This window comes from Lynx rufus, unplaced genomic scaffold (assembly GCF_022079265.1).
Source record: "Lynx rufus isolate CCGP_SWC_20201006 ecotype Redwood Valley unplaced genomic scaffold, mLynRuf1.p SCAF_10, whole genome shotgun sequence".
Classification (NCBI taxonomy): domain Eukaryota; kingdom Metazoa; phylum Chordata; class Mammalia; order Carnivora; family Felidae; genus Lynx; species Lynx rufus.
In genome coordinates this window covers 32,138,056-32,154,064 of record NW_025814824.1, presented here as the reverse complement: position 1 = coordinate 32,154,064, position 16,009 = coordinate 32,138,056, and the positions used below count along the sequence as shown (strand labels likewise).

The 16,009-nt window shown below is 36.1% G+C and overlaps 1 protein-coding gene across 2 annotated transcripts in view; it reads right to left on the bottom strand.

The window, feature by feature from the left end:
- The window catches only part of UHRF2 (ubiquitin like with PHD and ring finger domains 2), a 101,132-nt gene that overhangs the window by 31,052 nt on the left and 54,071 nt on the right, over positions 1-16,009 (bottom strand). For both annotated transcript variants that reach the window (XM_047103333.1, XM_047103328.1), the window contains exons 5-9: positions 14,235-14,344; positions 10,581-10,767; positions 5,958-6,081; positions 5,560-5,667; positions 2,001-2,105 (exon numbers count right to left, since the gene is read on the bottom strand). In XM_047103333.1, the coding sequence (XP_046959289.1) occupies positions 2,001-2,105; positions 5,560-5,667; positions 5,958-6,081; positions 10,581-10,767; positions 14,235-14,344 (634 nt within the window). The remainder of the gene's footprint in view (positions 1-2,000; positions 2,106-5,559; positions 5,668-5,957; positions 6,082-10,580; positions 10,768-14,234; positions 14,345-16,009) is intronic.

Sequence of the window (16,009 nt, the reverse complement as noted above, 5' to 3'; positions counted from 1 at the left end):
ACTTTACATGTTTGTTTCATATATTTAAGATAATCTGCTATAGACAATACAATTATTTGAATTCTTGTTATGTTCCAAGATTACATAAATTACCTCATTTAACATCAATTATTTTGATATAAAATGGTGATACTATTTTCTCTATTTTACACATGGGGAAACTGAGGTTCACTGGGGTAAAATAATTAGGCAAGTCTCACACACAAATGTGAGACTCCAGATCAAACACAACTGGGTCGATGCTAAAAACATGTTAAAGAGTTTCTACTCTTGGCTTGTTTTCTTACAGAGCCTTAAAAAAAAATAATGCCTACTGTAATAAACTATACAACACCCTTTGTATTTCTGAAAAATACAACTTCAAAATATACATGTTAAAGAGTACTCAAAGACTTAACTTGAATATTTCCATTTTCAGTTTCCTTTGCCATGCTAATGCAAATGTACTGCCAAATCTGCCAGTCAGAAAAATGGCAAACTTTTCTACCTTTGTCTGAAAGCATACTACATCTTGGCTTCTCCATAGCTACTCTAATTCATCATTATAATATACCATGAAAACAAACCAATGAAACAGAATGGGAGAAAATACATGTAAAGTACACATTTAATGAACAGCAAACCAAACGTGACCCAATTAGAAAAATGGGCAAACGACCTGAAGATATACCACCAAGGAAGCTATACACACAGCAAAAAAGCAAATAAATCATGCCTAACATCATCAGCCATTTGGGAACTGTCAACTAAAATCACAATGAGATCTCACTACATACGTATCAGAATGGCTAAAGTAAAATAAAGCAACAACACTGAATGCTGGTAAGAATGCAGAGAAACTGAATCACTTACACACTGATAATAGGAATGTAAAGTAGTATAATCCCTCTGGAAAACAATTTGGCAGCTTCCTAAAAAACTAAATGTTCAACTACCATATAACCCAACAGTACATTTCTGGGCATTCATCACAGAGAAATGAAGAGTTACGTTTATAAAAAACAAAAAACAACAAAAGCCTGTACTCAAACATTTATCACAGTCATCTGTAAAGTCAAACACTATAACAACCTGAATGTTCTTCAATGAGTGAATGGTTAAACAAACTGTGTTATACCTATATCATGGAATACTACTCAGCAATAAAAAAGGAATAAAATATTAATACATGCCACAATTTGAGAATTATGCTGGGCAAAAAGTACCATTCCCAAAGGTCACATACTGTATGATTCCACTCATAAAAATTATTTATTTATTTATTTTTTTGAGAGAGAGTGAGAGTATGTAAATGGGGGAGGGGCAGAGGGAGAGTGAGAGAGAATCTTAAGCAGGCTCCATTATCAGTGTGGAGCCCAGCCTCACAACTGTGAGATCATAACCTGAGCCAAAATCAAGAGTCAAACACATAATGGGCTGAGACGCCCAGATGACCCCAATTATAAAAATCTTTGAAGCAACAAAATTATAGGAATGGAGAACAGATCAGTGGTTGTCAGGGGTTAGGGATGGGTTGAGGGAGAGCAGATACAGTATGTGTGGTTATCAAAGGGCACAAGGAGGGATACTTGTGGTTAAGGGAAATGTTCAGTGACCTGAATGTATCAATATGTCAATATCCTGGTTGTGATACTGTACTACAGTTTTGCAAGATGTTACCATTGGGAGGAAAATGCGTAAAGAGCACAGAGATCTCTGTAGTATTTCTAATGCTACATGTCAATCTGCAATATCCCAAAATAAAAAGTTTAATAAAAAAAATGAGCTCTGTAAAGTATGTTTTCATTGCAATAATCAGCAACCACATGTATACATAAATCAACACTTGTAAAGATTGAAGACTGTCAATTGACTTTTCTTATAACTTATATAGAAGTGACCACTTCAACATAAAAACTATGCTAATAAAAGATGGGGTTTTATACACCCTACACAAAACTTCTGTATTTTACTGAATGATTAAGAATGGTTCTAAAGAACAAGGTTGTATTATGACTTACTACTTCATCCGCAAATCCACCAGCAAGGACAAGAGAATAAGCCCCATCATTACTTCGACCATGAATTCCACCAACATGGGGCCTATGGACACCCGCTTCGCTCACCTATGAAATAAAGAGAGTCTCAAAATACCTTTGAATAGTTATGTTTACAAAATGCTTTCGTATGTATTATTGGATCCTAAAACCCTCCAACTAAGAACTGAATGTCACCCAGAGTTCTATCTTTCCTCCCCGACTTTACTTCTTTCTAACTACATATCCCTTAGGTACTAAGCTGATGACTCTTAAAACTGCTCAGATCTAGAATTCCAAGTTTCAAAATAATTATTAAATAATCATCATTTTATGTCTACCGGTCATTCCAGCTCAACTTGGGTCAAACAGAATTTGCTATCAGTGGCCCAGATCCCTCCCCACCTTATTTCTTGTCTTTAATTATGGCACTGCTCCCTAGCCACATGAGAAAGGCAAGAGTCATTTTTGCATCATTCTTCTCTCTTCTTAAAACACATTTGGTCACAAATACTGCTGACTCAATCTCCTAAATCTCTCAAGTCTTTACTTTTCTACTTCTGCTATAATCTTAGTTTGAGTCATGAATGTCATTAACCCCCCTTTTTCACTGCCTCCAGTTTTTTCCCTTCAAACCCCATTCTACCGATCACAAACAGAAAATACTTTTAAGAACAATTCTTTTAATATTCAACTGCTTAAAATATATTAAATGGTCTTATTGTATACCAAGCCCAAATTAAGTATTACACATTACTCTCTCTCAATCTGGCTCCTATCTGCTTTCCCAGCCTTAACTTTTTTTTTTTTTAAAGTAATTTATCGCAACGTTAGCTAACACTGTATACAGTGTAGTCTTGGCTTCAGGATTAGATTCCCGTGATTGATCACTTACATACAACACCCAGTGCTCATCCCAACAAGTGCCCTCCTCAATGCCCATCTCCCATTTTTCCTGCCCCCTCAACCCCCCACCCCATCAACCCTCAGTTTGTTCTCTGTATTGAAGAGTCTTTTATGGTTTGCCTCTATCTCTGTAACTTATTTTTCTTCCCTTCCTCTATGTTCTTCTGTTTCTCAAATTCCACATATGAGTGAAAATCATATGATATCTATTTCTGACTGACTTATTTCACTTAGCATAATACCCTCCAGTTCCATCCATATTGTTGCAAATGGCAAGATTTCATTCTTTTAAATTGCTGAGTAGTATTCTATTGTGTGTGTGTGTGTGTGTGTGTGTGTATGTGTATGTGTGTGTGTGTGCGTGTTTGTGTGTGTATATATATATACACACACACATACATACACCACATCTTCTTAATCCATTCATCAGTTGATTTGGGCTCTTTCCTAATTTGGCTATTGTTGATAGCACTGTTATAAACACTGGGGTACATGTGCCCTTATGAATCAGCACTCTTGTACCCTCAGGATAAATTGTTAGTAGAGCTACTGCTGAGTCGCAGGGTACTTCTATTTTTAATTTTTTGAGGAACCTCCACACTGTTTTCCAGAGTGACTGCACCAGTTTGCATTCCGACCAACAGAGCAAGAAAGTTCCCCTTTCTCTATATCCTTGCCAACATCTGTTGCTGTCTGAGTTGTTAAATTTAGCCACTCTAACTGGTATGAGATGGTATCTCAATGTGGTTTTGGTTTGTATTTCCCTCATGATGAGTGATGTTGAGCATCTTTCATGTGTCTGTTGGCCACCTGGATGTCTTCTTTGGAAAAGGGTCTATTCATGTCTTCTGCCCATTTCTTCACTGGACTATTTCTTTTTTGGGTGCTGAGTTTGGTAAGTTCTTTATAGATTTTGGATACTAACCCTTTAACTGATGTGTCATTTAAAAATATCTTCTCCCATTCTGTTGCTTGCCTTTTACTTTTGTTGACTGTGTCCCTTGCTGTGTAGAAGCTTTTTATCTTGATGAGGTCTCAACAGTCCATTTTTTGCTTTTATTTCCCTTGCCTCCGGAGAAATGTCAAGTAAGAAGTTGCTATGGCTGAGGTCAAAGAGGTTGCTGCCTGTTTTCTCTTCTAGGATTTTGATGGTTTCCTGTCTCACATTTAGATCTTTCATCCATTTTTAATTTATGTTTGTGTGTGGTGTAAGAAAGTGGTCCAGTTTCATTCTTCTGCATGTTCCCAGCCTTAACTCTTATCTTCTCCAGCTTCTCCTTCATAGAGCAAATGTTTGAACCAAAACTACTCAATGTTACCCAAACATGCTACCCAATTCGTTAGTTTAATCATGCTATTCTACTACTTCAATGGCCTACTGCTTCTCCCCATAGATCTTCAATTTTGGCTCACTAAAACAGCGTTACTTTGGGTTCCTCAAATTCCCTGGACGGTGCACAGTGGGGCAGGGAAAGACACACATTAGAAGCCAGTGAGAAGCTAATAAAAGCCTCAGAACCTGAGTGTAAGCCTTGAAAACACCAGGTACTTCAGAAGATGGGACCACCTGATTCTCAACCTCATCAATCCTGATGACAATAAATCTCTTCTGATTCTTCCCCACTTCCTAAATGGCAAATCCATTCTTCTAACTGCTCAGGCTAATAACTGCAAACACATCTGAGACAGTATTAACGGGGGCTTTTAAAGTTTGGGAATGAATTAGTGATAGGTATATAAAAAAAGAATGAACCAAACAAAAACCCAAGGCAATTAAAAATATGCTAAGTGTACTTTTTATTGTATTTATATTATATTGTATTTATTTGTAGTATTTTTTACTGTATTTAAAGATTTGAGTCATACTATACAACATGCATATGTATTTAGCCAAAATTGTAATATAACCATTGCAAACATGGGAAGACACACAGTGTGTTAAACTTAATGCTCATCAACCATAGAAAGAAGTTAATAAAACTAAAATACAAAGACAAAAGCAGTATAAACATGCTACTTAGAAATAAGGAGGTAAATCTAGAAGAAACAGCTAAAACTTCAAAGTGGTGGTGCCTGAGAAACAGAAAATGAGGACAAAAAACTTTTAAAATCTCTATAATGATAAAATTACCTTTATAATAAAGAAATTAGAAATGAATAAAACAGGAAAAGATGTGACAAGTGATTTTATCATTGGATCACCCGGCACTTCCTTTGACCAACAACTTAACATTCATTCCGGAGGATAAGCTACAAACAAAACACCCGGAATGAGCTTTCTTGGACTTCAATAACATTAAATGAGAACTTACCACAAATTTTAAAGAAAGAAACCCCTAATATTTCAAATATTAAATTCTCAGCAAGAAAAATTCTCTAGAAAGTTTAATAATGTTAACTATCATATCTAGAAAACAGTAAAAATGATTAAAAAAAGCACAGCTGATGCCTAATTCCATGATGTATGGACCTGTTAAACTATGTGGAAGAGTCTACCCATCCTATAGAGAATCTTTCACTGTAACAACTGAATGCCATGCGATACAACCTAGATTAGCCCACTTATAATCAATAGATACTGACACTGCTACAATTTTTTACAACTTTACCCTTTCAACAAAATCAATTTAAAACATACCTGAACTCTAAATCTCCATGTTGACCCAACAGGAATCCCAGGAATAGGTCCATAATGATTAGAAGGAACAATAGTACATTCTCTAGTGCGACCAACACAGGCCATCCCCTACAAGTTATAGAACAAGTTGTTTGACAAATTGGTTATGTCAACCCTTAAAGCCAAATCTTAAAGTCAAATAAAATGAGAACAAAACAGAAACCTAACTGCATAATTAATACATAATTTATATGATTTAATTAACACATAATTAAGTTATAGCAAATAAACAATAAAATTATTTAATATTTCTGATACGGCAAATGTAATTTATGTCACTACTACTGTTGGTATCAGTTATAACTTGCATTACAGTTAAAACATTATAGCTAAGAAGGAAAGATGACTTTCTTCCTTACCCTGCCCCAGTCTCTCCGGCTTTCAGTACTAGCTGATGGCATCTTTGCTTTCTTTTTACTCATCTTGAGTCTTTCACCAGCCTTTACAACTTCACTGGAATCAGTTTTACAGGAAGGACAATACCTTTAAAAGAGAAAGGAATTTTAATATAGCATATTAAAGCCAGTAACAGAATGGCCTTTCTAGGTCAGAAAATGTTTTAAGATGTAATACTTGGTGTATAATATAGATGTTCAGCTGGCATTTTAGTATTAAACTTTTCAAAATATTTATATGGTTAAGGTAGCAGAAAAAAAAAAACCCTTATCATTCCTTTAAAGAATGTGAAAGATTGGGGCGCCTGGGTGGCGCAGTCGGTTAAGCGTCCGACTTCAGCCAGGTCACGATCTCGCGGCCCGTGAGTTCGAGCCCCGCGTCAGGCTCTGGGCTGATGGCTCAGAGCCTGGAGCCTGTTTCGGATTCTGTGTCTCCCTCTCTCTCTGCCCCTCCCCCGTTCATGCTCTGTCTCTCTCTGTCCCAAAAAATAAATAAACGTTGGAAAAAAAAAAAAATTATAAAAAAAAAAAAAAAAAGAATGTGAAAGATTATAATATCATAGAATCTCAAATTCAGTTCAAAAGCCAGAGCTGTCCAATTCAAATGGCAGCATGCGCTCTGATCTTATCACTAACCTGGAGAATGGAATTTACTCATTTGAAGTTCCTATTATTAAAACAAAAGTAGCAAGAATAGATGATCCTAGACTGTTCAACTATACAACTGATACATCTTCCCATCTAAATTAGTTATTAGAACTCTCCAAGTCAAAACGTATAGTCTATCACAGCAAATATAGAGGATTCAAGGATGCTTGTTTATGTTAATTAGCCTTATCCCTAGCTCTTTTTAATTCCCTATACTTGTTTTTTCTTTAGCCTATTTGTAGTTGGTTACCCTACTATAACTTATATATCATTATAAGCTACCTTAAATCATTTCTAAAGAGCAAAGTATAAATAAATATGTCTATAGAATCAGATGGGGCTATTCCTATGTCAGCAAGAAATGGAAACTTGAGGAATACCCTAACAAAGATCAACTGGCCTCTCCCTGCATTAATTAATCTTAAATGTGCCTATACTTTCCATTTCATAATTATCCATATGGTCTATAGGGAAAAAAAGACACCGATGCCCACCAGTTAATTCTAATTGCCTAATTATGAGATATCTTGTTTAGTACTACAGGAAAGAAAAATGTAAGTCAGTCACTGATTCTGAGAAAATCAGTTAAGTTGTGATATACAGATGCAAAATCAAGGCAAAAATTAAAATGTAGAAGTCAACAGATAATACCAAGTAGAATCCCTTCTAACTGAGAAATCAGGAGGTTTCCCAAAATTAATTTTACCTGATGTGCTAACTTTTACAACTAATTTTATCAGAGATCTTAGGGGCAAAGCAGGTACTATTTCTGATGAGAAAATGAGTTCAGAGGTGAAATGATTTGGAGACATAGAAAAGATGGTCAAACCTTCATTCCTTCATCAGGTTTGCTCAGAACCTCCTATGTCAGGCACTATTTTGATACTGGGGATAAATGTGATCAAAATGTTTGTACAGAGTAGTTAAGGAAAACTAGTACATATAATGAAACAATTTCAGGAAGTGACAAGTTCTATAAAGGAAATACATCAGGGTTATGTGGATGTTAAGACTGATTAAACATGGCACGTATCTTTAGATAGAGTAGTTTCTGAAGTGATATTCCAGCTGAGACCAAAGGAGTCAGTTGGTCTCCTTTGAGAAGAAGCCAGGGAAGGCATTCCGGGCAAAAAGACATTAAGTATAAAAGTCCCGAGGCATAAGAAGGAGTGGTATGCCTTGAAAAACATGAAGGTTGGGAAGCTGAAGTTTAGGTCAACTCTGAACTGCACAGAGATAAGCAATGAGGTTATAGAACAGGCAGGGGTCAGGTCATTGATGGCATTGGGCTTAGTTTTATTCTAAGTGCAAAAGGAAGACACTAGGGGGCTTTGAACAGATTCAGACTTAGTAAGATCATTCTGCTGCTATGGGAGAAAGGACACCTGGTAAGCATTGTGAAAGCAAGGACACAAGTTGGGTGTTTATTATACAGTTCAGGGAAGAGATGTTGGTTTGGACTGAAGGGTGAGAGTGGAGAAAGATTATGCAGGACTGACAAGATCTGCTCATGTATAATTGGATGTGGACTATGTAAGGAGGGCAAAGAGAGAATCAAAGATGAAGTTTAGCTTTTAAGCCTGAGCAAGTAGACAGGATGACTGTAGTATTTACTGAGGACTGAGGGAGGAGGAAGGTTTTAGGGGGTATGTTTATGGAAATCAAGATCTCCAGCTGGACTACTTTTGTGATACTTGTCAAGTAAGCAATTGAATGAATACAGGAATACAGAGCCCAGGGAAGATTAGCTATGAAGATATCAAAAATTTAGAACCATTAGCTTCATATTTAAAGTCTCATGATAGGATGAGGTCATCTAGGGAGCAAGCATGAAGAACAAAAAGCAAGTGAATAGTGCTCTGGAAAACTCCAAAATCTGGTAGATATGAGAAAACCAACAAGAGATTAAGAAGGAAAGGCCAGTGGAGTAGGATGAAAATTAGGTCATATGGTATCATAAAATCTATAAAGACAGAGAGCTGATAAGTATAAGTAAGAGAGGGCTTAGACAGGACCAATGGATTTGGCAACAGGGAATGTGTCTGTGAGCCTAACTTAAACAAATATAGTGGAGTTGTGAGAAGGAAAGTCCAGTTGGAGAGCTGAAGTATGAACAGGAGGAGAGGAAATGGAAATTACCAATGCAGACAGTTCTTGAGAAGCTTTGCCATAAAAGAAGCAAAGAAATGGGATCAAGGGAAGGGTGTGTGTGTGACTGAATAGATTATAGGATACTGAGAATAACCCAGCAATGGCAATCTGGGAGAGGAATTCACCGTAGGAATGAAGTTCCTGAAAAGGCAAAGGGATACGGAACTGTGAAAGCAGACAGAAGGGTTCGCATTTTAGAGAAGCAGGAACATACTGTCCACAGAAACAAAAGGGAAGAAAAATATATGAGATTTTAGAGGAAATATGTTTACAGATGATAAAATTCAGGCTGTGACCACGCAAGGCAGAGGAAGGGGGTGAAAGGAAGAAGTTACATCCCTTCCCTCCACCCACCTTTACAGCCTCTGTGGTAATACAGTAACAACCCTCCCAACAGATGGGGATAGGCCAAAGGGAAGAAAACAATCTATTCTTTACAGTAACACCAGCTACCCAATTGTAATGTTATTACAAGCACACTTCATTTTATTGCACTTTGCAGATACTGTGTGGTTTTTTGTTTATTTTTTACAAACTGAAGCTTTGTGGCAACACCGCATCGAGCAAGTCTATTGGTGTGATTTTTCCAATAGCATTTGCTCACTTTCTGTCTCTGTGTCACATTTGGGTAATTCTCACAATATTTCAAACTTTTTCAATATTATTATGTTGTCAGGGTGATCTGTGATCAGTGATTAAGACCTGCTGAAAACTCAGATGATGGCTAGCATTTTTAGCAATAAAGTATTTTGCACACTTAATAGGCTACAGCATCATGTGTAAACATAAATTTTATATGCACTGAGAAACAAAAAAGCTCATCTGACTTGCCTTATTGTGATATTTACTTTACCAGACTGTTCTGGAACCTGTACTATCTCTGAGGAATGCCCGTACTTCTGAGTATGTCATTCCTTAACTTAACCCTCCACACCAGCAATAGTCCAAAGCTTAAGAAGAAAAAACTTATTATGACATGAAAAAGTTCATTATTACTTTGAGCATGTTCTTCCCAGTCTCTTTTCTAATGATTTTGTTTTGTAGCTAAGACTACTTAGCAGAGATTTTGGCTGGTATATTTAACCTTAGTGCCTGGTTCCACTTATTAACCTCATAGGATTAAATACAATAATCCATGTAAAACACTTTGTTAGCATCTAGCATATATTAAGCACTTAAATAACTATTAAGTACTATAACAGGCACATCTAAAATAGCTGAGGGATAGAGAGGCCACCCAAAAAGGCTTCACAGATGGAATCACAGTTAAGTGAAAACCTGAAGGATAAATATCCTAAAGTTAAGCAAAGACGAATAGGTTTCAAAGAGAAAATGTGTCAAGTATAAAAACCCAGAGGAGAGAAAGAACTGGACTTACTTAAGGAGCTGAAAGATATTTAATCTGGCTAGACTGTAGAGTATTTGGGAAAATGAAGAGGAAAATGGTAAGAAATGCACCTGGAGAAATCAACTAAAAAAATATTGTGCAAGGCCTTGCACGGCAACATAAAACCTGAGAAGCAAAGGAATTAACACAATCAGATTTGCATTTTTGAAAGAACACAGACTCCATATTAGAGGAAGGACTGCAAGGATTAAAAACAGCTAGAGACTGGTTCACAAGCTGTGATAATAATCAAAGTTATCAATGCCAATAAACCACTGGCTATAAAATTTTAAGTGCTTTAATACACATTACATATCTTAAGAAATCTTTTTGTGGTTTAAATACATATTTCACATTCAATTCTTAACACAGTAATAACAAAAAAACCCTGATAATCATACCAGTATTCCTCTTCAGGGACCTTATCCAAAGGTGGATTCAGGCAGTAAATATGATAGGCCATGTTACATTCATCACATAGAAGCTGCATGTTGGGTTCCTGTTTCCCACCACATATATGACAGGAGCAAGAACGGCACTTCTTACTTGGATCTCCACCACAAATATCACACTCAGGATCATTTTTCCCTAGTAAGAACAAAATTATAACAAGCTCAGTCTTAAAATAATTTTTATTATCTATGAATCTTATAAAGAAAAACGCATGAAAATAGATAGCATACAGCTTTTCTTAATAAACAGAAAAAAATCACAAAGAATAATCAAGTGTGGGACTTTAAGAATAAATGCCTGAGCTTCATTCTATACTTACCAAAATTACAGGGATAAAGCACTGGCACAGCAGGCATCACTACCTGCAACCATGGGGATAATGTATACTTTTGCCTTAAAAATTTGTATTGGCTAGCTGGAAGTTCCCCAAATGTCCAGGGGCAATACAGTGAACTCACCAGGGCATCATAAGGTATCTTTAACTTTCAAGGAAAAGACCATGAGGGAAGGGGAGGGGAAAAAATAGTTACAAACAGAGAGGGAGGGAGGCAAACCACAAGAGACTCTTAAATACAGAGAACAAACTGAGGGTGGATGGGGTGGGGGAGTAGGGGAGAGGGGAAAATGGGTGATGGGCATGGAGAAGGGCACTTGTTGGGATGTGCACTGGGTGTTGTATGTAAGCCAATTTGACAATGATATTCATAATAAAAAAATAAATTTCAAGGGAATACTACATTCTGTTAAAGTCGTTTGGATCTAACTACTTAATAAGTGGAACTATTAAATACCATGTACTCTGCAGACCCAAACCTTTCCTTGAATATGCTAAAGTAGGAAGGGGAGGGCTGTTAAGAGTTAGCAAGCCCATTCTGGTTCTCATTCAAGTTATGCCCCCAACATACTTTTTAACATAATAGAAATAGCATTTCTTTATTTGTCTTTAAAATTTATTTGAGAAAGAGAGCACATGCACGCATGAGCCAGGGAAGGGCAGAGGGAGAGGGAGAGAGAATCCCAAGCAGGCTCCATAGTCAGCGTAGAGCTGATGTTACAAATGTTGAGATCATGACCTGAGTCAAAATCAAGAGTTGGACGTTTAACCGACTAAAACACCCAGGCACCCCTAGAAATAGCATTTCTAACCCAGTTGATTTTTTATCTTATTTGTCAATTGGTTCAGAACTCTGGCAACCTACTAAAATCCAAACACCTTCTACCCAACTGTTCCCATGAAATTTTAAAATATACAGTATATATACTAAAAAATCTTTATGTTTACAATACCAAAAGTTAAAATGTCAAGAGAAATGGTTGGGAAGATTTTATGAAAACTAAGGTAAATTTATATAAAATTCAATAAGGACTACAGAATTTTTTTTTAATGTTTATTAATCTTTGAGAGAGAGAGAAAGAGAGAGAGAGAGAGAGAGAGAACACAAGTGAGGGCAGAAGAGAGAGGACAGAGGATCTGAAAGCAAGCTCCATGCTGAGAGCAGCCAGCTTGATGCAGGGCTTAAATTCACGAACCTGTGAGATCACGACCTGAGCCACCCAGGCACCCACTGCAGAATTTTGCAGATGAATTATGTAGATAGAGGAAGAGGTCTAGGATGATATACATAGTTTGACTGATTACTTCTTGGGAGTTCTATTTTTAAATTAATATTGTTTTATATTTTGAATTTCTGACAAATGTACACAACATATTTGTGAGGAAATTTACCATATCAGAACTGATCTAGCAATATAAGGGAAATGGGAAGCCATATCTGAAAAATAAGAGAGGGGGAAGAGAAAAGGCACTGATTTCAGCACTATCTTTCTAACTGGTGACTGCCTTATTTTATTTTATTTTATTTTATTTTATTTTATTTTATTTTATTTTTGAGAGAGAGAGAGAGAGTACAAGTGAAGGAAGTGGAGGAAGGGAGGGAGGAAGGGAGGGAGGGAGGGAGGGGGAGAGAGAGAGAGGGAAAGAGAAAGAGGGAGGGAGGGAGAGAGAATGAATCTTAAACAGGCTTCACAATATGGGGCTCAATCTCACGACCCTGAGAATCATGATCTGAGCTGAAATCAAGAGTCAATTTCGACTCTATTGTTGCTAATGAATGGCAGATTACAATTTTGTTTTACTTTCACTAAGGGAGCTATGACAACATACAAGTAATGGATGCATGACAGACCTAAAAACATGCCTTTGGCAAGCTTAGATTTTTGGTATGAAGAGTGATATGATCAGTGGCAGTCTGGCTGTGGCTCTGAAATGATTTCTTCACATACAAGTTGTAGCTATAATGTGAGTAGCATTAGGCAGAGAAGAGATATATGGAGAATGAGAGGGAACAGAATACATGCAGAGGTACTGAGAATAGAAAGATGACAAAAACCTTACCTATCTTGGTTTTGCACTGTTTTACTGAGAATGACTAAGTTATATTAAAGAGGTTTACTCAAATTACTCAAGTTACCTGTAATCCTAGGATATAACCACACAAGTACTCCTACAGAGTACACCTAAAGGTTCTTTAAAAAAAAAAAAAAAATTATGTGTATTTATTTTTGAGAGACAGACAGACAGACCAAGAGCAAGGGAGGGGCCAGAGAGGGAGAGACAGAATCTGAAGCAGCTCCAGCTGTCAGCACAGAGCCTGACAGAGTACTCCTAAAGGTTCTTAATTCAAATCTAGATACATCAACATTGCAGTCTCAAAAAATGAGAATGGCTTAGACTGGTAACATGAAAGTCTATTTACTGATCTGTTAAAGGTCTTGTCTTGCTGTAATCTTGCACAATTGTGGTAAGAAGAGGTTAGGCAGAACGTTTTGGTCTGCCTAAAAACTTTATTTTTCTAAAATATACTAGAAATTGGGGGCACCTGGCTCAGTAGATACAGCATTCAACTCTTGATCTCAGGGTTGTAAGTTTGAGCCCCACGTTAGGTGTAGAGATTACTTAAATCTTAAAAAACAAACAAAAAATACTAGACATTGACATGTGGCATAAAGCCAATAAATTGCTTCCCACAAAAAATTCAGAATTAAGAAAGTATGAAACAGTAATCTATTTGGAAAGATAGCAATTCAATCATGAATTAAAAGACCTAAAATCTTGCCCTACCTTTGTTACCAACCAGCTGTATGATATTAAGCAAATACAATATGCACAGTGAAAAGGTAGGGCTACGTCCTAATATTCTCATGATTATTTAAACCTCATTTATTACCTCCCAGAAATTCAAAGTTTAACCATCATTACTGTCAGGCTCTACTCATATGAAAATAAGTCTCATTATTAAAAATCAATCTAGGTAGCCACAAAATTACTGAAATGTTATTTGGACAGATTTATAATAAACGAAACAAGAAAATGGCAATAAAATGCCAAGGTGAGAAAAAAAATTTGTTTTTTTAAAAACAAATCTTATCATTTGAGAAAAATTCACTAAACCAGAAAGGATCTTAGATCAAAACTATGGTCACGAAAATAAATTTGTATGATCTGCAGCAGCTTTATACTTTCTCGAAAGTTATTCCCTGGGTGGTTAAAATACCAATCAAGTACAATATATGTAATCTAAATCCGTAAGAAAAATTCATACTTAAAAACTTTCCATCTGCCAGTGAGAGGGGATGTGCTCCAGGTTTCTCGATCTTAAAGATTTCATTTACGAATCTTATCTGGCAGTCATTTAATTTTCCTTCAGAACCCCTGTTTAAAAAAAGAAGAAAAGTTAACTTCTGCCAGCAAAATCTAAATCATATACAAATAATTAAGAGTCATTTAGGAAACCCACTGAACTTTGTCTATTTACAAATTGGGACTATAGCTATTCCAATCACTTTGAGCTTTCCAATGGCAGGAAAAGTCAAATAGTGACTAGTTACTATTCAAAATTAAGTGTAACTTTAGTGTAATATTAGGAAAAAAATTTATAGACTTCACCTAGATTATCTAGGAACAAGATAGTTTTCTTATAAATTAAATACTAGATAAAATGATACTCTATCAATCAAAATAAAAGATTTAAATATATTTCCAGTAAATACAGTAAGTTTCTGGGTAAAAAGTTGACCTCTTATTAAAAAGAAAAGTCCTTCAGATACCAAGCCATACTCCTCATAGACACAGTTTATACCTGTTTGCATAAGCTTCTTCAAACTTTCTGGCTGTGACTATGGATTTATATGTGGATTTCTCCTTTTAACGTGTCAACTTTGGTTTATATTTTTGAAGTTTTGTTATTGGGTACACAGAGATTTAGGATTCTTAAACTGTCATAAAATGGCTCTGTATCTCTGTAACGCATTTTATATCAAAAGTGTACTTTTTTTGGTTAGAATTTGCTTGGTAACTTTTTCTCTTCTTTCACCTTTTAAAACTTTTAATGTCAAATATTCACAAATGCAGAAAACTGCATAGACAAATGTGTAGTATAGCCAATTATAAGGTATACATTCTTGCAGTCATCAATCATGACAGGAAATAGAACTGTTTACCTCAGAAGCACTTGACATGCTCCCTCCCAATCTCATTATTCCCTTTCAAGAGTTTTATTTACCTTAATTTTCTTAGTCTTATCACCTATCTGCCTAAGCATATGATATATATAGTTCTACCTGTGCTTTAAAGATTCTAACCTATCAATTTCCATGCAATCTTTTTCTTGCTTACAATTTGTTGGAGAACTGCTATCATTTGTCCTATAGAGTTTCCCCGTAGACTTGATTTTGATATGTGCATTCCCAAAGTGTAGTTTAAATAGGTTTTTTCCCCATCATTTGTATTTCTAGTAAGTTAATAGTTGGATCCAGAGTAGAGGTAAAAAAACCCTAGTCTGCTGCCTATTTTTATAAATAAAGTTCTACTGGAAAAACTACTCATTTATGCATTCTCTATAGTTCATTTCGTACTATAGTGGCAGAATAGTTGTGACGGTGGAGACCACTTGGTCGCCAAAGGTTAAAGCTACCATCTGGCCCTTTGCACAAAACAATGGCCAACCCTTGCATTTAGAAATGCTTAATCAAATCCAGTTCATTTTTTGGTAAAACTGTTAATAGTTCTTGAAGTGGTATACCAGGAAGCAGGAATCACTGCAGGTTATTTTGAAAGATGAACACCATAACTGTTATTCTCAAAACAGCTTGAACTAGTTTTATTATTTCAGTGAGCTTGGGTTCATCACATATGCTATAGTTACCCTCTCCTACCTCTTGTATGGCTGCTGATACCACACAGGTCTCATAGCTATCAGTTATTTATCCCACCAGCTATTTTGGTGTTTGTAGGGGATACCACAATTCCCTGAATGGTTATAAATGTTGCCCACGACTTTAGGGTTAGATATTTTAGTTGTTCTATGTTTGTATAAGA